This window comes from Cetorhinus maximus, chromosome 12 (genome assembly GCF_964194155.1).
Source record: "Cetorhinus maximus chromosome 12, sCetMax3.hap1.1, whole genome shotgun sequence".
In the NCBI taxonomy this organism is placed as follows: domain Eukaryota; kingdom Metazoa; phylum Chordata; class Chondrichthyes; order Lamniformes; family Cetorhinidae; genus Cetorhinus; species Cetorhinus maximus.
The window spans coordinates 79,790,050-79,810,287 of NC_135890.1; the positions used below are offsets into that span (position 1 = coordinate 79,790,050).

At 42.1% G+C, this 20,238-nt stretch overlaps 1 protein-coding gene across 4 annotated transcripts in view; it reads right to left on the reverse strand.

Annotated features, from left to right (window-relative positions):
* The window catches only part of sppl3 (signal peptide peptidase 3), a 187,424-nt gene that overhangs the window by 48,545 nt on the left and 118,641 nt on the right, over positions 1 to 20,238 (reverse strand). For all 4 annotated transcript variants that reach the window (XM_078553987.1, XM_078553988.1, XM_078553990.1 and 1 more), the window contains 2 exons: positions 17,306 to 17,384; positions 7,436 to 7,548 (listed from right to left, as the gene is read on the reverse strand). In XM_078553987.1, the coding sequence (XP_078410113.1) occupies positions 7,436 to 7,548; positions 17,306 to 17,384 (192 nt within the window). The remainder of the gene's footprint in view (positions 1 to 7,435; positions 7,549 to 17,305; positions 17,385 to 20,238) is intronic.

Genomic DNA, 20,238 nt, shown 5'->3' on the forward strand with positions numbered 1-20,238 from the left:
ATCAAGTCTCCTCTCGGCCTACTTTTCTCAAAGGAAAAAGTTTCCCAACCTCTCCAATCTATCCTCATAGAACAATTCTTTATCACTGGAATCATTCTTGTGAATCTCCTCTGTACTCTCTCCAAAACCTTCACATCCCTTCTCAAGTATGGTGCCTAGAACTGGACACAGTACTCCAGATGAGGCCTAACTAGTGTCTTTTACAAGTTCAACATGACCTCCTTACTCTTGTACTCAATGCCCCTATTAATAAAGCCTAAGATACAATACGCTTTAGTAAATGCTCTCTCAACATGCCCTGCCATCTTCAATGGCCTATGTACGTATAGACCAAGGCCCCTCCTGTTCCTGCATCTCCTTTAGAGGCTCTCCATTTATTTTATACTGTCTCACCATATTTTTCCTGCCAAAACGAATCACCTCCCACTTCGCTGCACTGAACTTCATCTGCCACTTGTCTGCCTAATCCACCAACACGTCTTTTTCCTTTGAAGTTCAAGGCTATCCCCATCACAGTTGACAACATTTCCAATCTTTGCATCATCTGCAAATTTTGAAATCATGCCCAGCACATCACAGTCTAGGTCAATAATATACTTCAGGAAGAACAAGGGTCCCAACACTGACCCCTGGGGAACTCCACTACAAACCTTCTTCCAATCTGAAAAACAACCATTTATCACTAATCTCTGTTCCCTGTCACTCAGCCAATTTCTTATCCAAGTGCCTATGTTCCCTTTTATTCCATGACCTACAAGTCTGTTATGTGGCACTGTATCAAATGCCTTTTGAAAATCCACATGCACCCCATCAACAGCGTTTCCCTCATCAACCTTCTCTGTTACCTCCTCAAAAACTCTAGCAAGTTAGTTAAACATGATTTCACCTTAATGAATCCATGCTGGCTTTCCTTAATTATCCTGCTTTTCACATAGTGGATACCCTCCATGGGATAGATTTTGAACAGGTCTAGCAACTCAAGACTGGGTAACCATGAGGCACTGTGGGCCATAACAGCAGCAGAATTGTACTCAACCACAATCTGTAACCCCATTGCCCAGCATGTCCCCCACTTTACCATTACCAACAAGCCAGGGGGTCAACTCTGGTTCAATGAAGAGTGCAGGAGGGCATGCCAGGAGCAGCATCAGGCCTGCCTAAAAATGAGGTGTCAACCTGGTGATGAACTAGCTGCATGCCAAACAGCTTGAGCAGCAAGTGATAGACAGAGCTAAGAGATTCCATAACAAATGGATCAGTTCTAAACTCTGCAGTCCTGCCACGTCCAGTTCTGAATGGTGGTGAACAATTAGGCAACTCATTGGAGGAGAAGGCTCCACAAATATCCTCATCCTCAATGGCGGAGGAGCCCAGCACATCAGTGCAAAGGATAAGGTTGAAGCATTCGGGGCAATCTTCAGCCAGAAGCGTCGAGTGGATGATCCATCTCGGCCTCCTCCAGAGGTCCCCAGCATCATAGATGCCAGTCTTCAGCCAATTCGATTCACTCCACGTGATAACAAGAACCAGGTGAAGGCGCTGAATACTGCAAAGGCTATGGGCCCTGACAATATTCCGGCAATAGTACTGAAGACTTGTCCAGAACTTGCCGTGCCCCTAGCCAAGCTGTTTCAGTACAGCTACAACACTGGCATCTACCCGGCTATGTGGAAAATTGTCCAGGTACGTCCTGTACACAAAAAGCAGAACAAATCCAACCCTGTTACCATCGCTGAATCCTCCACTATCAACTATCCTGGGAGTTACCATTGACCAGAAACTGAACTGGACTAGCCATATAAATACTGTGGCTACAAGAGCAGGTCAGAGACTAGGAATCCTGCAGCGAGTAACTCACCTCCTGATCTCCCCAAAGCCTGTCCACCATCTACAAGGCACAAGTCAGGAGTGAGATGGAATGCTCTCCATTTCTCTGGATGAGTGCAGCTCCAACAGCACTCAAGAAGCTTGACACCATCCAGGACAAAGCAGCCCACTTGATTGGCACCCCTTCCACAAACATTCACTCCCTCCACTACCGACAAATAGTGGCAGCAGGGGGTACCATCTACAAGATGCACTGCAGAAACTCACCAAGGCTCCTTAGACAACACCTTCCATACCCACGACCGCTATCATGTAGAAGGACAAGGGCAGCAGATACATGGGAACACCATCAGCTGGAAGTTCCCCTCCAAGCCACTCACCATCCTGACTTGGAAATATATTGCCGTTCCTTCACTGTTGCTGGGTCAAAATCCTGGAACTCCCTCCCTAACAGTACCGTGCATGTACCTACACCACAGAGATTGCAGCAGGTCAAGAAGGCAGCTCACCACCACCTTCTCAAGGGCAATTAGGATGGGCAATAAATGCTGGCCTAGCCAGCGACGCCCACATCCTGTAAATGAATTTTAAAAAAACTTTTATTTTGTGAGAAAATGCAGCAACCAATTGCCCACAAGATGATCTCACAAATAACAAAAGATGAATGGCCAGTTAATCTGTTTTAGCTGGCTGAAAAATTAAAAGATAGCCAGGAGACTGAAGAGCTACCCTAGTCTCCTTCGAAAAAATGCATTCGGACCTTTTGCACCAATCTGAGCAGGCACCCAGTGTTTCAGTTTGACATTGCAGGTGAAACACGGCAGCTCCAATAACAATCTCTCAATTCTGAAACGTTAGCATGGATTGTGAGTACAACTTAAATGTATAACCTTAATTCAGAGAGGCGTGTGCTACCATAGACACAAAGTGACACAGAGGGAAAGGAAATAAATAATTCAGGGGATTAATTGAGGGAAAAAATAAACAAAGGTAAAGGAAAAAAATCCAGAAAGGAATGTGAGAGACAGAGAAAAAATAAAATATCAACTGGTAAAGAGAAAGAGACTTAAGACAGGTGCAACAATACCTGGTGTTTGAGAATTTTTAATTCTCAAAAATCAACAGCAGAGAAATGTAAATAAGAAATGGGAGGCAGAAGTTCCAGCCTACATCAGTGAGAAAGAACAAGGACAAGGAAGCTAAAAAATATAAATAATGCATTTTTATCATTAGTGGTTTCACAAAGTATTCTCTAAATGACAAAAGATTCTTAGCACAGCCTCTCCCCCCATGGAACAGTCCACGTGCAGTATTCGAATTAATAACTTCAAGTATATAACTGAAAAAAGTATTCCTGGGCAGTATGTTTTCTTCCAGTTAGGTCAGGTTACAGTGAGGTATGTGGACTTTTAAAGGGCAGAGTAAGAAGCATCTACTTTCTTAGTTCTGGTCTAAGTCAACAGATAGCATCTGTGTGGGTTTATTCTTTTAATAGATGTTCTCTACATCACAATCCATGTTGACATTTCTATTTCCTAGCCACAGCTTTTGGAATGCTGCTCCAGTTTATTATCCTTTGATGTGTAAGGAACATATCTTTTTATTTTCTGTTGGATTGTGAATTAAAATTACAATGGCTGCAGTTTGAAAGACATGTCTACTGGAACAGGATGAGAGATATATACAATGTTGCAGTCCTGGAACAGTGTGCGCCATGAAAGACAGGATAGTGTTGAATAGTCCTGGGCCAAGGGAGCTGCCTGGCAATAATGTTTTAATTGGCTCCTGACCAGGTGACCAGGTTTGTAAAAGACAAGGGCAGCAGAATAACTCCTAGCCTGAAAGGAACAAGATCTAAAACCTCTCTCTCTCCTGTGTGTGGAAGATTCCAGTAATCCCACAATAATAGCTAGCTGGCTTTTTCTTCTCATTTCTTTATAACCTGCTCTTTCTCTATGAAAACCCCTGTCAAAAGGCAAAAGGAGAAAATCACTGTTACAGACATTGAAAGGCAAGTGCTCAACTAGTGAACTAAATACCAAAAGTGCTGGAAGACCACCTCGTGTCATTAACAAGAACTGACAAGAATTTGGAAGACATCGATCAAAATCAACCCATCGAATCCTCTACCCTGGAATTGGTGCTATTGCACTGCTTTATCCCACCCTTAAAATCCAGTTTGTGTGTGTCTTGTATGTGTGTTTATTGGAATTTAAGAAGGGGTAGAGTTTAGGTTATAGAGTTAGAAATTAGCAGTCTATATTTCCTTCTTTTGCCGCTGGTTAACAACAGTTTGTTCAATAAACAGTTATTTACTTATTAAGTTTACAAGCCTCGTATTCTGTTAACCTAAATTAAACAGTTAGGTAGAATTTGGGCAATCTGAGTTTGATCAAACTTTTTCAAATTTGTCGCGGCTTGGGAACAGTGGGGCTTGATATTACAGCGCACTATCCCCAGTTGTGACAGATACTGTTCCCAGTCTCCTTGTGATTAGCAAGTTTTCAATTTCTCGGGGCAGTATTTTTCAGTAAAATTATAAAGGCTGATTGCAAAGAACAGTGTGAAATCTGATTAATCACTCCCCATTATTTAGTGAAAGCACTGATTAGCAGTAAAAGTTAGGTTCTCGATTAAGTTTTATTTTGCACAGAAGAATTAAATTTTCCAATAACCCATGTTTTTGCACACAACGAACGAAAATCAAATGTAACCTTCAGGTGAAAGACAGTTAGAAGGCAAGGTTTGCACACAACTCAGTCCTAGATTTGTTATACATTTTCTTCATGCTTGTGCAATGGTGTGATAAAGCATATGGCAATTTCCTGAACAGAAATAGAGTTGAGTGCAGGATAGGATTTTCTTTGCAGTAAAAGCAGAAGAGCTGTGATATACAAAACTGAGGTGATACAGTGTCACGAAGATTACATTTAAATAATGGTTAGGATGGGAGGTCTTGTTGCAGTGGTAGTATCCCTACCACTGGGCCAGAAGCTCTGGGTTCAAGTCCCATTTCAGGATTCAATGGCCATGGAAGGTGCCTTCAAATCCATTTTGTTGAACTGCTAAAATTGTAAAATGCCTACTAAATACCCCAGGACACGCATGAGTATTTTCAAAGTTAAAGTCATCACCACAGTGTTTCCTCAAATAACAGAACTAGTTTTTTTTGGCTATAGCTATGGATTAGGGAGGATCTAAAAAGACCAGCAATATAAAACCTACATTGCTGGCCTATGCACGTGGACCAGGGTCTGCAGCTGGAAAATGTGGTGCTGCCTTGGCCCAAAATAGTAGCTGCTTGTCTGTTTCTGGCCGTCCTTAGCTTAGCACTCACTGTTGGATGCACCACATTGTCAACAGATTCTGGGCGTTGGAGCTTTAAACCCATATCATTTTCATAGCACACTCTATTTCGTGGCTATTGACAGAGTAACTTCCTATAAATAACTTACAACTGGAAAGTTAGAAAAAAATTCAAGTCTAAGTTGGTCAAGTGAATATTTTTAATGAAAAAACTCTCTATTCCTCAGCGCCAAAACATGCAGAGAGTAAGCTGCTGAACGGATATATCACTCTTTCCTCAAACAAACCAGAATAGTACAAACAGGCTCTTTGTATAGTACAACGGGAGGTTTGTTGTTGATTGTAATGGAAATCTTTATCAAGTAAAATCTACTGAAAACAATGGAAGATAATTTTTTGGGTGAACATACATACAATTTTGGTTGCCAGATACAGAAAATACACACACACAAATGATCCAGTTTCAGAGAGCTTAGAACCAAGACTTTGGGACCCCAAATGCATGCAGAGCTACAACTGGAGTTTCATCAGTTATAACTGCACAGCCCAACACTAGAGCACTGGTAACCTTCCTGTTGTTTGTTCGGTTACCATACCCAACAGGGCACTGGGTTGACATGTTATCTTGACAGCTGGATAGAATCCAAACTCCCTGTGACACCTCTACCCCTTCAGGCTGGCTAAAGTAATTACCAAATATGCCACAGAGGGTTGACTTGGTTTCAAACTAACATCAATATATCACTTTGGAGGCATCTTGGTACCCGTTTCCCCCTTCCCCTATGGCCATTAGACAGGGTAAATAGGGGTTTGAGGTCTTGTAGCACGTAGGTGGTGTTCCTGCTCCGAGCCAGAAGCCATGGGTTCAAGTCCCACTCCTGGGCTTGATGGCCAAAGAAGGTGCGTTTATAACATGGCAAACCGGTCAGAGTATCAATCTGTAAATCCTTCCGACATATGCCAATGGTAAGAGCGGGAGAGATTCCTGGTCAGCCGTGTGATGGAAAGAAAGTTGGAGGCTTCCACCATCACTATCGATAATAAAAATAAAAGTGCATGTTGCCACAGCAACTTTGAATCCTTTGGGGGACGGGTGGGCTTAGTTGGCTGGGTGCCTGGTGTAGAACAGGTTGGTGCCAACAGCACAGGATGGATTTGGGATTTATCTCCTTTCCCTACCTGTAGTGGAGATTGCAGTGCTATGGGTGGGCCTACCTTTGGGCAGAGAGCTCAAGAAGTAATAGTAATAATAATAGTACTAGAAACTCCTCCCAAATGATATGGTGAGCATTGCAACTCATCATAAAATGTGCAAGTGCATTGTCAACATCCTCCCAATTAAGACATGGATACATCATTGCTCATCTTCACCTACTGGAGATGCAGGGTGTCAGCAACATCTAGTTAGTCTTTCAACAGAATCATGATAGGTGATGAGCCCTGGATATGGGATGCATGTATTTTTATACTCAGCTTCTGGAATACTTTCCAGTTGCTCTTGCACCAAGCCACAAAGTTTCTTCATCAGCTATGGCTATACCATCTTCATCAGTTATGCCTTCAACATGACGGAAAAAGTTACATAATGCAGCTTCCGGTAGGCCAGTAACCACAATTTCTTGACACTCAAATGCAATGCTGAATATCAAAGTTCCTGGCACCAACTGCTTAAATCCAGGTCCTCATATGAGAATCTTTGACATAAGAGTTGTTAATGACCAAGGCTTACACATTTACTACAATGCTCAGTAACAGGTCAGTGTAGATTAGAACCATTCCTCCTTGTAACTGAGGGAGACAAACAACAAAGACAACATTCAAGAACTAGGACTAAACTACACACAGGAATCATTTAAATATTGCCATAGGCTCAGAGCATGCACTCACTCCACATATTCATACATCAGAAGTTTCTGTGCTCGTTTTCTCCTACAATGAACAAGTACACATCAGCACAAAGGAAACAATCTGGGTTTCGGTGCATTAATATTTTCTTTGTTGCCTGGATTTCCTCCACACCCCCGTTCTCTCTAGTTTTCCCTTTTGAATTCTTATTGAATTTCACAAAATTGCATTTCACATCAACACTTTCCACGACTTCAACAGCAGCAGACTAATATAACATTTTGCAAGTATATTAGGCAAACAAATCTTAAGAGTAAGAAATGTTTTGATGATCAGCACAATCTCACTAAATGTTATTGCCAATTTCAGAAAACAAATTTGGTGTCCTGGGGGAAGAGTATAAAAAGGTGATTTAATTGTCAAAATGGTGGCATTCACCACTCATTGCTTCACTCACCATCCATCAGTAGCCAGTGCCCTGTTAATACCCAGATAAGCACAAGCATGACTGAAAGGGAAAATGAGAGTAGTTCAGCAGCAGTGAATCGTCCACAGCAGCCAAATGAAATTCTGAAACAAGAACAGAACAGGAATTATGGTTAGTTGGTTTTTCCATCAAACAAGTAGAAAAGTCACACAGATCACATTGTCCCCACTGCTGCTGGGAGCTGGCAGCAAATGCTGTTGGTATGAATTGTGAGTGTGCCATTGTGTGCAATCGCAGACTTGCTCCATAATGAGTTGAATGTAAAAGGCATCTCACTGTAATCCATGAGTGAGCCAATTGAAAGGATACAATCAAAGCCTTATTACACATTCGCAATTACAAAATCGGACTCCCTCCCACAAAAGTTCTCCAGGTTTTGTGCTTATTTATGCATTAAATAAGCATTTGCTCATAGGAGTCTCAGATATAATTTGGAAATATTCGCAAAAACCCACATCAAAATGTTTTAGATTAAGCACATAATCTAGACAGTGTAGTACTGAGCCAGTGTGCATTATTGCTGGTGCCATTCTTCAGATAGATATCAAATTAATGGCCTGGATCTTCTCAGCAGCAGCAACGATCATGGGATTGCTGCTTCGCTCATAAATTCTCCTGACTTGACGTTGATGCGCACTTCTTCCAGGGCCTTCCAAGCCCGACTTCCACAGAAACATGCAGTGCAGCGGTCCCTGGGAAACTCCATTGGATGGGCATGGAGTCGGGGAAAGACAGTACACGCCACCCTTTTACGGCACCTAGCTGCAGAATGGTTAAGTTTAAAGGTCCACTTTGAATATGGGTGCATGGGAGAGCAAGGCGGCCAGGGCAAGTGAGTGGTGGGGGGGGTAGAGAGAGAATACATGAGGTGGCAAGTGGATGAGAGAGTAGTCAGGTCAGGGGCATGGTCAGGTCAGGTCTGAGGGTAGTTGGATTGCATCGGGGTGGGGGTAGTCAGGTGGTTGAGCAGTTAGTTGGATCAGGATTGGGGAGGGCGAGGAAGTTTAGTCGGTCGGTCAGGGGTAGTTGGGTTGGGGAGTAGAAATCGGTGTTGGGTCAGGTCGAGGGGTCAGGTGGGTAGTCAGTGGATTGGCGAGGTGATAGGGGGATCAGCTGCGAAGTTACCCGTGTGTTGAACTAGGTTTTAATCAGTCTAACATTTATTGGGTCATTAAGTATTGCAGAACTGTCTGAAGTCTCCGACTCTAACTTAGAGTTGGAGACATTTGTGGAGGATCCCAGGGAGCAGGGCACTTACCCATCGAAAGGTGAAACTTTCTGGGCAAAGTCCCACATATCAGGACTTCGGCAGGGTCCCTACGCGCATCTTTGGTTGTACGTCCGGTCTCCGATGATCTGGAGGCCGGAAGATTTGGCCCGATATTTCACCTGCCTGTTCAATGAACACAAAAGATCCCAAGGACAGGGAGTTCTCACATTCTCCAGTTTTCACCCTCAGGCAACACCAATAAAAATTAGATTAACTGGCTATATATCTTGTTCCCTGTTTGCGAGATCTCTTGATGTGCAAATTGGCTGTTGTGTTTGCCTATATAACAGTGGCCATACTTCAAAGGTATTTTTATTGGCTGTAAAGCCATTTGGGATATTCGGATGAAAGCGCTATACAAATGCAAGCTAGGTCTAACTTGAAAACCTTTAATTCTCCTACTTTTGCCTCCTGTGGAGGGTGAAGTTTCATGCAACACTCAAAACAATTATTGTTTTTTTTCCTTCTTGGCTACCCATCCCACTAAACCACATGCACTAAAATAATAATGCAAATACCAGGAACACTGAAGTTAATGGTCTGATGTGCATTTCTTCCACCATGTGAAGCAGTGACCTACCAATCACAGGTGTAGAAACAAAAATGGCTTTCCCCAACCTCAGTCATTTACCTTTAGTGTAATGTTTCTCCACTGAAAAGCTATTACATGGTTTAGCAACACAAACATTCATGTACAAGAATGCAGTTATGAAGGGTGTGTTGTTTCCTTTATTTGGTGTTTAAAGCAATTTAGAATTGAGAAAACTGTAAAGGTCAAATCCTCTGCGCAGAACACAAAAGTTGAAAAGAGTCTTGTGAAAGAACAAGTTACTGTGCATGAGGTTAGTTGTTTCGGAGCAGTTTTTTTACATTTGCAGCTGGAGGTCTTGCCATACGTCAGCTTGACTCAGCTGGAATGTGATCCTCAACATCACTTTCCCGTTTTTCACAGCTGCTGTTAGGCTGTTAAACCTAATGATCAGATCTGGGTACTTATTTTCTCCTGACTAGCTGCTGACCACAATTCCAACTGGTGCATTTCCATTACCAGAATTCACTTCTGGCATGTTCCCCAAAGTGCAGTGAAGTATCAAATCTCTCTGCTGGTCCAGTTAAGGTCACTTAAGGTGCAATCATTCCTTTAAAACTGTTGGTGGTGCTGTCCATAGGGTCAATACAATACAATGTATGCAGCATGGGTTTGGATAACCTCTCCGGACAAAATGTTATTCAGTTTATCCATCTACCACCCCAACATTCCCAACTTGGTAAATGTTATTTAGAACTTAAAGCAGCAGAAAATGCATATTAAATGTATTAAAATACCGAAGTCGTAATTATATTTGAAGTTGACAGACTGCAATCGGGACTAACCGTTACTAAAGTCTCACATATTACACAAGCGTATTCCATAATTGGCCAGATTAGCACTGGAACACTAGGTCTATCAGCACCCAGATAAGGCCATTGAGAACAGTTAACAGGTTGCAAACATTTCATTGTAGCACTGCTTCAAAATATATTTGTAAAATGATTTGCTATGATAATAAAAATGGAATCGGTGTGTAATTCAACTGATCTACTTACAAAGGGAGGATCTGAAAATGGCTTTAGTTGATATTTGTGCTGCTTGGTGTAACTTAAAAGAAAGAACTTGCACATCTACAAAATATCAAGTCTGTCAGGATGTCTCAAAGCAGTTCACATTGGGTGAATGACCTGAAGCAAAATACTATTCTGGAAACAGTAGGGAGTATGCGACAACATACATAATCAAAAGGAGATCCACACTGAAACCCCAGTATGTGATGAATTAATTGATCCCAGTCTGAATAGCAGGAAAATGCTACAACAGGCCCACACTTGGGACAGGAGTAAGGGGACAAGAGGAAAAATAACCAGCAACACAATTCTTGACTTGCCAATAATTTCTGCTGGATCTACTGAATCATAACAGGATCAACCTTGCTAAAATGCTTCCCATGGTGGAATTGCGAGCTGACACTTAGGATCAGACTTTCTGGATTTGGGCTGACCCAGGAGGGCTTTAAAAATGGCGAGTAGGACCCGATTCAGGCATTCCAAGCCCATTCCCAGCGCCAGCAAAAGTGCGGATAGCAAGCCTGCACCCTGCACTCCTGACCTGGCCGGTTCCACTGTAGAGTAGGCATCTCAAACCCTCCAGCAATTTTCATGGACTTGGGCCACCTTCGAGGATGCATGGTTCAAGGCTCCTCAGAACAGTTATCAACCATAGTCTAGACTTGGGAATCTCTTGAATGGTATGTTTAAAAGTTCTTAACCATACTCCCTATGTCCACCATACCTATCCCATGGTCCTCTGCGTTCTCCATGCCCCCTCACCCAATATACACTATAGAACCAATGAGCCAAATAATGAAAATGGAGGGTCTCGAAATGCATTTTAAAAACTCATTCAAAAATCTGCTTTGAAAAAAAGCTACTCTTACAACTTTATAAAAGTGTCAATCAGACAGAGCCATTATAGTATCAATAACAGAAGCTTTACCCCATTTCATACCTCAATCTGGTGTAAATAATCACAGAGACATTGAAAGAAACAGTTCAAAGAAGAATAACTTACTATCACCTCAAAGATGTCAACCAAAGTAAATACTGCACTTCCGCCTGTGAAAACAGCCCCCAGTTGAGCTGGTCCATCAGTGAGTCTTGGAGTTCAGCCAAGGATTCATAATCAGGCCATCTGTGAGCTGTATCACCTTCTGTTTCTCCAGATTGCCTTATTATGAATGCTTGGCCGAGTGTTTAGATTAATTGATTGACATCGTTAAGGTTATGAACTGTTCTTTCAATGCCTGTATGTTTCTTTGGACATGATTAAGAAGTGTGAAGTAAGATGAAGCTTCTGTTATTGATACTATGGACTTGTTTGAAACTTTCATAGGGCTGTAAGAGCAGTAGTTGTTATCAAAGCAGATATTTTGAATGGGTATTTTTTTTTAAAGACCAGACATTGTCATTATATGGCTCATTGGTTCTATAGTGCATACAGGGTGAGTAGGCATGGAGGATGCATGGGACCATGGAAGCAGTAGAGTGGCATGGGGGGCATAGGGGTGGCATGTGGAGGAGCGAGGGGTGAGGGCTAGAGACCCTAACAGCCTTTAATACAACTGGGATGACACCCCAGAGAACCAAGCAGGCTTTCTAATCAGCCTACCTCCGCATTTCCCCTGTGGCTGCATTTGTTCTGCTTCCGGGGTCAGCAAGCCAGACTCCATCCTGTCCCTCCCTCCCCGGAGGGAAAATAATATGTGCAGGCAACATTTCTATGGAGATGGGTCTGCTAAATCAAGAAATTTCCTGACTTGAGCTTTCCTCAATGGCAAAAACTTGTTCTCAAAACTCAAGGATAAAGAATGGCAATTTGTCAGAGACGCTGGAGGTTGAGCACCACCCACATCTCCGCAGAAGTCAAAACCTTAATGACAGAAGAAAACAAAATCAAGGGGGGTGGGGGCAGGGGAGATTAAAGAGAGATTTTCCAATGGCAGTCAGTGAGGCACTGCATTACTGAGCAATTCAGTTCACGAAGTTCAGTTTGATTCGTGGTCTGTTTTTAGTTGGTAAACTAACCTCTGTGCCCTTGGGCTTGTTCCAAAATCAAATTTTAAAAAACATTAATCACTGTCAGTGATCAATTATTTTAATATCTCAAACCAGATGGGGAAGACAATCAAATACTAACTTGAAAGTCTTAATTTCTCCCAACTACTAACAAATTTCTCTTCTACAATATGAACCAATAATACGCAGGATCACCACAAAAGCAAAATACCATAGATACAGGAAAATGCTGGAAATACACAGCAGATCTGGCAGCATCTGTGGAGAAAGGTCACAGACATGAAACGTTAACTCTGTTTCTATATCCACAGATGCTGCCAGATCGGAGTACTCCCAGTATTTTCTGATTTTATTATAGGCAGGGCAACCGCTGGGTAGTTAGCAATTAAGTCTAATTTTTTTAAATATGAGAGTCTATGAGTTTTGCTGGTGTTTTGGGAGCTGTATTCCATGATTACATTAGTTTATAATTAGACCTAATGATTTACTCGAACTGCATAGGCCAAATTCTATTTTTATTATATGAACTGAAGAAATCTCTACTGGTGCTTAATTAGTGGGGTAGGGCAGTATGTTCCATGATTGTCTGTTTGTGCGTGAAAACCACTAATTATTGGCCTCAATAGTTTGAGAATTATGCAGCATTACAAGTTAATGCAACACAACATAATTTAGATAACATGTATCAGCAGAGTATTATCTGATGTATGTATGTGGTAGTAAAAATCTACCATCCCCGTATAGAATGACGGTAAAGGCTTACTGGGTAACATATTTCTGATTATAATTCCAGTGTTCTAATGAGGGATTTAACTCGGTTCTCAAATTTTCTAAGAAAGGGCTACCCACTGTCTGCAGAGCTTACAATTCCCTTCTTTGTCACTTTTCTCTCAAGTTTCTCTTCCCCCTTCTACTTGATTTGCTCTCCTGCCTCATCACTTTTTTCCCTAGTTTTCCTTTTTTGCTCCCTTTTCTGATTCATGTTTTTATTGATGCTCTATTTATGCTACACTACACTCACTACATTTTCTGAGTATCTATGCTGCCCCATGTGCAGACGATGGTGCTCAGGAGGGAAAGGTTGAAGAAGTCCGAAGGCTGGGGCATCAGAAGAGGTGAAAATAAGCAGTAGAGCTTGCACACAGACAAGTGAAAGTCCTTCATCACAAAAGCTTCGTCAGGTCACAAGCCTATAATTGCTGCTTAGATAACGAAACAGAATTTTGCAATATAAACATAGGGCGCGGGGTTTTTAATGTGCTCCCTTGTGAGGTCCCTTGTGAAAATAGAACCCACCATACCCACAAACACCATTTCCCCACTGTACAACTAAAGGCAGCAGAGTGGTGCATGGTTGTGCAATATATGTGCAAATACAAATGGTTTAAGAGCCAGACTACCAACTTCATGTAGTTATGGTATCAGCCAATGATACTAATACTGTACTAACCATTTTTATTTTTCAAAACAACTATGATTTTAAGCACCAAAATTACTTCAAGTAAGAAGTCAGGATTTTTCCAAATTAAGGAATGTTCTATCCAAAACCTATTTTGGCGCTCAGTAGGGAAAGACTGAAGTTCACCTTTGTGCATAAATATTTTTTAAAAGTGTCATTACACAACACCTTTCACAACCTCAGTATGTTCCAAAGCTCTTCACAAGTTCTTATGTAATCACAGTTATAGGCAAACACAGCAGTCAACTTGTTTAGAGGAAGTTCCAACAAAAAGTAATGAGATTGAAGTAGTGAGGGCGCAAGGGAAGGGAGAGTGGACAGAGATAAAATGGTCTCACTTCCTATATCAATTTTGCACAGACCACATAACCACAACCGAAAAAATGAACTACGAATTAATTATACAATGAGAAAAGTGAAACTATATCATCTGGTATCAGCCTTGGCTCAGTAGTAGCATTCTCAGCTCAGTCAGAAAGCTGTGGGTTTGCAGAGCTTTAAGCCTTAAATTAGGCTGCCATTTCAGTGCAGTACAAAGCTGCTATCTTATACTTAAGATGTAAAATCGAGGCCTCGTCTGCCCTCTTATGCACATTAAAGATTCCATGGCTTTATCTAAATTACAGCAGGGGAGCTCTCTCCAGTTTGCTTTTTCTCATTCATTCATGGGATCTGGCCAGGCCAGCATTTATGGCCTGTCCCTAATTGCTCTTGAGCAGATGATGAGCTGCCTTCTTGGACCACTGCAGTCCATGTGGTGTAGGTACATCCACAGTGATGTTAGGAGGGAGTTCCAGGATTTTGGCCCAGCGACAGTGAATGAACAGCAATATATTTCCAAGTTAAGATCGTGTGCGGCTTGAAGGAGAACTTCGAGGTGTTCTCATGCATCTGTTGCCCTTGTCTTTCTAGATGGTAGTGGTTGTGGGTTTGGAAGGTGCTGCCTAAGGAGCCTTGGTGAGTTCCTGCAATGCATCTTGTAGATGGTACACACTACTGCCACTGTGTGTTGGTGGCAGAGGGAGTGAATGTTTGTGGATAGGGTGCCAATCAAGTGGGCTGCTTTGTCCTGGATGGTGTCGAGCTTCTCGAGTGTTGTGGGAGATGCACTCATCCAGGAAAGTGGGGAGTATTCCATCACACTCATGACCTGTGCCTTGTAGATGGTGGGCAGGCTTTGGGGAATCAGGTGGTGAGTTATTTGCTGCAGGATTCCTAGTCTTTGACCTGCTGTTGTAGCCACAGTATTGATATGGTCAGTCCAGTTCAGTTTCTGGTCAATGGTAACCCCCAGGACGTTGATAGTGGAGAATTCAGTGATGGCAATGGCATTGAATGTCAAAGGGGAATGGTTGGATTCTCTCTTGTTGGAGATGGTCATTGCCTGGCCATGTGTGGCACGAATGTTATTTGCCACTTGTCAGCCCAAGCCTGGATATTGTCCAGGTCTTGCTGCATTTGGACATGGACTGCTTCAGCATCTGAGTCGTTGCGAATGGTGAGCATTGTGAAATCAGTGAACATCCCCACTTCAGACCTTATGATGGAGTTAAGGTCATTGATGAAGCAGCTGCAGATGATTGGGCCAAGGACACTGGTCAAACTTTATCCTTAACCAACACTTAAAACTGTTTATTTTACTGCTATTTATGGGAGCTGGCTGTGCACAATTTGGCTACCACATTCCCTCTATTAAAGCAGTGCTTACACTTCAAAATCCTTTCATTGGCTGTGAAGTGTTTTGGAACTACCCGAGGTTGTGAAAGGTGCTAAATAAATGCAAGTTCTACCTTTCTTTCTTAACCTACTGGCAAATAAAGGGCTTGTGCAATGTCTGAAAGGTTAGTGCAGGTTTTAAATTAACCTGAGTGCTAAAATCTTACGAAAATTCAGACAACTGCATGGAGGTGAAGTAGGTTAACTGGGATGTGGGGGGCAGGGGACTGAAGCCAGGGAGGGGTGGGAGGTGGGGGCGGTTGAGATGATAAAGAGAAGACAGGGGCAGGAGAGAGTACAACACACACTGAATTTAGAGTTTTGTGATTGGTTCCACAATGTCTGCAATGATAACAGACCCAGGACCCTTAGTACTCTATTACTGTAAACTGGTTGCAAACACTCTGGTTAAGGGTGAGCAATACAACAGAGGATCTACTAGTATATAGACATAAGGTTAATAGAGATAAATGCATAGTTACATGTGAGCAAATCAAGTCAGATATTGGCCAGTCACCTTTTTCTTACACACCTATATACACAAGCTGCACCTTTTACTTGCAAGTACAATTTCCTCATATATCATGTGGTCACAGGATAAAAGACAATTTTACCACAATTTCTCTGTACCAACAATACATCTACAAGCCAATTCCAACATAAATCCAATAAATACATAAGATAAATTTAGTTCAGTTCACCACCAGCATTCAAATTTGAACAAAATGCCTTCCAAACAATGGCATAATTTTTTTTTTGCACCATCCAAACTTTTTTCCTGTGATCAGCAGGATTTCACATGTACAGGTTACCCAATTATATGGCATATACCCAAAAAATACAATTAAACACGAGAGAATAGCAGGGACACGGTCACTCCTTGCTGTGATATTTTGTAAAACTGCTGTTATGCTTAAGAACACCATGTGATATTATGTATATCATGATGCATCTCAATATATGACATTTATATTTATATAGTTCATACACCACACACCCACTCTCAAAAAAGGAATTACAAATTAGTTATCGCGATGGAAAGAAAGAACCTTGGCATCAGTGATGGCACTTTCACCTCCAAGTCAGCAGGCTGTGGATTCACAGAGACTGCAGAATGCAAGGCTGACACTCCAGTGCAGTACTGCGGGAGTGCTGCACTGTTGGAGGTGCTATCTTTCAGATGAGATGATAAACCGAGGCTCCATCTGTCCTATCAAGTGCTCATAAAAGATCTTATTCGAATTAGAGCAGGGGAGTTCTCACAAGTGTGTTGGCCAATCCTTATCCCTAAACCAACACTAAAACAGATTGCTGGCCATTTATTATCTGTGTTTATGGGAGCTTGCTGCATGCCAATTGGCTACCAGGTTTCCTATATTAGGACAGTGGCTACAATTCTTCATTGACTGTACAGTGTTTTAGGAGTTCCAGAAGTTGTGAAAGGCGCAATATATATTATATGACAATTCTTTGTTTGCTAACTTACTGGCAAATAAAGATTTTGTGCAGTTTTTGAGTGAAAAGTTAATACAGATTTTAAATTGAATTGAGGGCTGGGATCTTAGCTAAGCTCAGACAACTAACCATTTGGATAATAAGCAGGTTTAATATAACATGCCTGAAACGAACCTTTGCAGTAGGCTATAAAATGGAATGTGCAAGTAAGCAGAGGGTTTAATTCTTTCCTTTATGGTGAAAAGTCAAAAAGATCAGAGTCAACAATTAAAAAGTACATCCATACTCAAAGTTCACTATGAACACAACAGACAGGATTATAAATTCTTACTTGTTCTGAGGTGAGCAGGGTCTTGTTAAATACTGGCACATCGGGAGCAGCAGAAAGGCAAATGCTATTGTTGCGAGAACTGAAAGAAAAAATCTATTGAGTTCCAGCTAATGAGAGCACCTTGTCAACCCCAAAAAATAAACAATTTATAAACTCAAGAGGTCAAACTCTTGATAATCAGTTCAGTTGGCATATTGAATTTATTACAAAAATGCCTTAATTCATTTAAAAGGATTATCTGTGGAGGCATAACAGATGACAAAAACAAATAACATTTCCATTAAGATTGAAAGCAGATACCTTTACTTTATCGGATTTACAAAGGCATCTTCTACAAATGAAAGTGGACTACTATTGGAGATGGTCATGTCCATGCTCATTCAATTGTGGAAAATGCTTAGCACATGACAGAAATTAAATCATCATGATTAGACTATTAAATTGTAGACAAATTATTGCTCATAACATTTAATAATTACAGTAAAACCGTAACACCGCATAGCACATAACTAAAAAATTGATGCACTCAAGTTACGCAAGAGACCATTATTCAAAATTTCTATTTCAGCAAATATTAAGACTATTAATTATTCAAGGACAAATTTTAGTGATAATCTGACTTTAATCTATTGAATGATTTAACACTGGCTCAGTTACATGTGCAGCTAGAAAAATATTTTTCATAACTGTATATTCAAGGCTCAGAAACTGCCATGATTATAGCGCAGCAAGATTTCACCAGAAGGAAGCCAAACGCAATGAATAAAACATGGCCTACAGCGGCTCTTTTATCCCTCTCCCCAATTACATAGGAACATACGAATTAAGAAGAGTAGGCCAATCAGCCCCTTGAGCTTCCTCTGCCATTCAATAAGATCATGGCTGATCTGATTGTGGCCTCAGCACCACTTTCCTGCTTACCCCCGATACCCTTTGACTTCCTTGTTAGTCAAGAATCTATCTACCTCTGCCATAAAAATATTCAATGACCCTGTTTCTACCACTCTGTGGGGAAGAGAGTTCTACAGGCTCTACAAATGAATGGTCATTTGTACAAATGCAGGACATTACCCTCAGAGGAAAAAATTCTCCTTATCTGCGGGTGGACTCATTGTGGAGCATCCACGATGCTGAGCAAGTCGTGGATAGCACGTTTAGCGAGGTGGTCACACCGCAGGTGAAGATTACACAGGCAGAAAGGGAATGGGTGACCATCAGGAACAGTTAAAGACTCAGGAAGGTAGTGCAGGAAGGTCATCCCCCTCTCTAACAGATATACCGCTTTGGATACTGTTGCGGGGTTGGGGGGGTGGTGGCCTCTCAGGGGAAAGCAGCAACAGCCAAGTTCACGGCACCGACACCGTGGGTGGCTCTGCTGCTCAGAGGGGCGGGAGGAAAACAAGTGGCAGGGCTATAGTGATAGTGGATTCAATAGTTAGGGGCACAGACAAGACGCTTCTGTGGCCACAAACGTGAATCAAGGATGGTATGTTGCCTCCCTGGTGCCAGGGTCCAGGATGTCACGGAGCGCCTGCAGGACATTCTGGGGAGGGGAGGTAAACAGCCAGTGGTCGTGGTACACACTGGTACCAACGACATAGGTAAACTAAGGGATGGGGACCTGCAAGCTCAGTACAGGAAGTAAGGAGATAAATTAAAATGCAGGACCTCAAATGTAGTAATCTCAGGATTACTCCCAGTTCCACGTGCTAGCGAGAGCAGGAATAAGAGGATAGACCAAATGAACACGTGGCTGGAGAGATGGTGTAGCCGGGAGGGATTCAGATTCTTGAGGCACTGGGACCGGTTCTGGGGAAGGTGGGACCTGTACAAACCGGACGGGCTGCACCCAGGCAGAGCTGGGACCAGTGTCCTTGTGTGGGCTTTTGCTAGTTCTGTTGGGAGTAATTAAACTAGTGTGGTGGGGGATGGGATCCCAGGAGTAGGATCAGATAGGTCAGATTCAGATCAGAAAAATGGAGGTAGAACATTAGCTAGGGACGTTGTGATAGATATGGAGAAGCAAAGTTTAAAAAGTGTCCAGCAAAGGAAATTGACGGGGTTGAACTGTTTATACTTCAATGCAAGGAGTATTACAAACAAGGTAGATGAGTTGCCATAACGGAGACCTGGCTAAAGGAGGGACAAAACTGGCAGCTTAATATCCCTGGTTATAGAGTCTTCAGACACGATAGAGTAGGAGATAAAAAAGGAGGGGGCGGGGGGGGGGGGGGGGGGTAGCACTAATGGTTAAAGAATCAATTCCAATTGTGAGAAGGGATGATACACTAAATGGGTCAACAAACGAGGCTTTATGGATTGAGCTTAGAAATAAAAAAGAGGCAGTCACACTACTGGGAGTATACTACAGGCCCCCAAATAGTGAAAGGGAGATAAAGAACCAATATGTAGGCAAATTTCTGCTTGTAAGAACAAGAGGGCAATAATAGTAGGAGACTTCAATTATCCTAATATCAACTGGGATTCAAACAATATAAGGGGCGCCGAGGGAGAAAAATTCATGCAGTATGTCCAGGAAAATTTTTTCAACCAATTAGTGACAAACCCAACGAGAGGAGATGCAATTCTAGACCTAGTCTTGGGGAACGAAGAAGGGCAAGTGGGTGAAATGACAGTTGGCGGCCATATCAGGGACAGTGATCACAATTCAGTTAGATTTAGCATTACCATGGAAAAGGACAGAGATAAGGCAGGAGTAAAACTTGAACTGGGGGAAGGCAAATTTTGCAGAAATGAGAAGGGACTTGGGTGAGGTGGACTGGACAGCACTGCTGGAGGATAAAACAGTGGAAAACCAGTGGGAAGTACTAAAAAGCGAGATCCTAATTGTACAAAGTAGACATGTCCCCTACAAAAATAAGAGTGGTACTGCCAAAGCTAGACCCCCCTGGTTGCCTAGAGGAATACAGGGG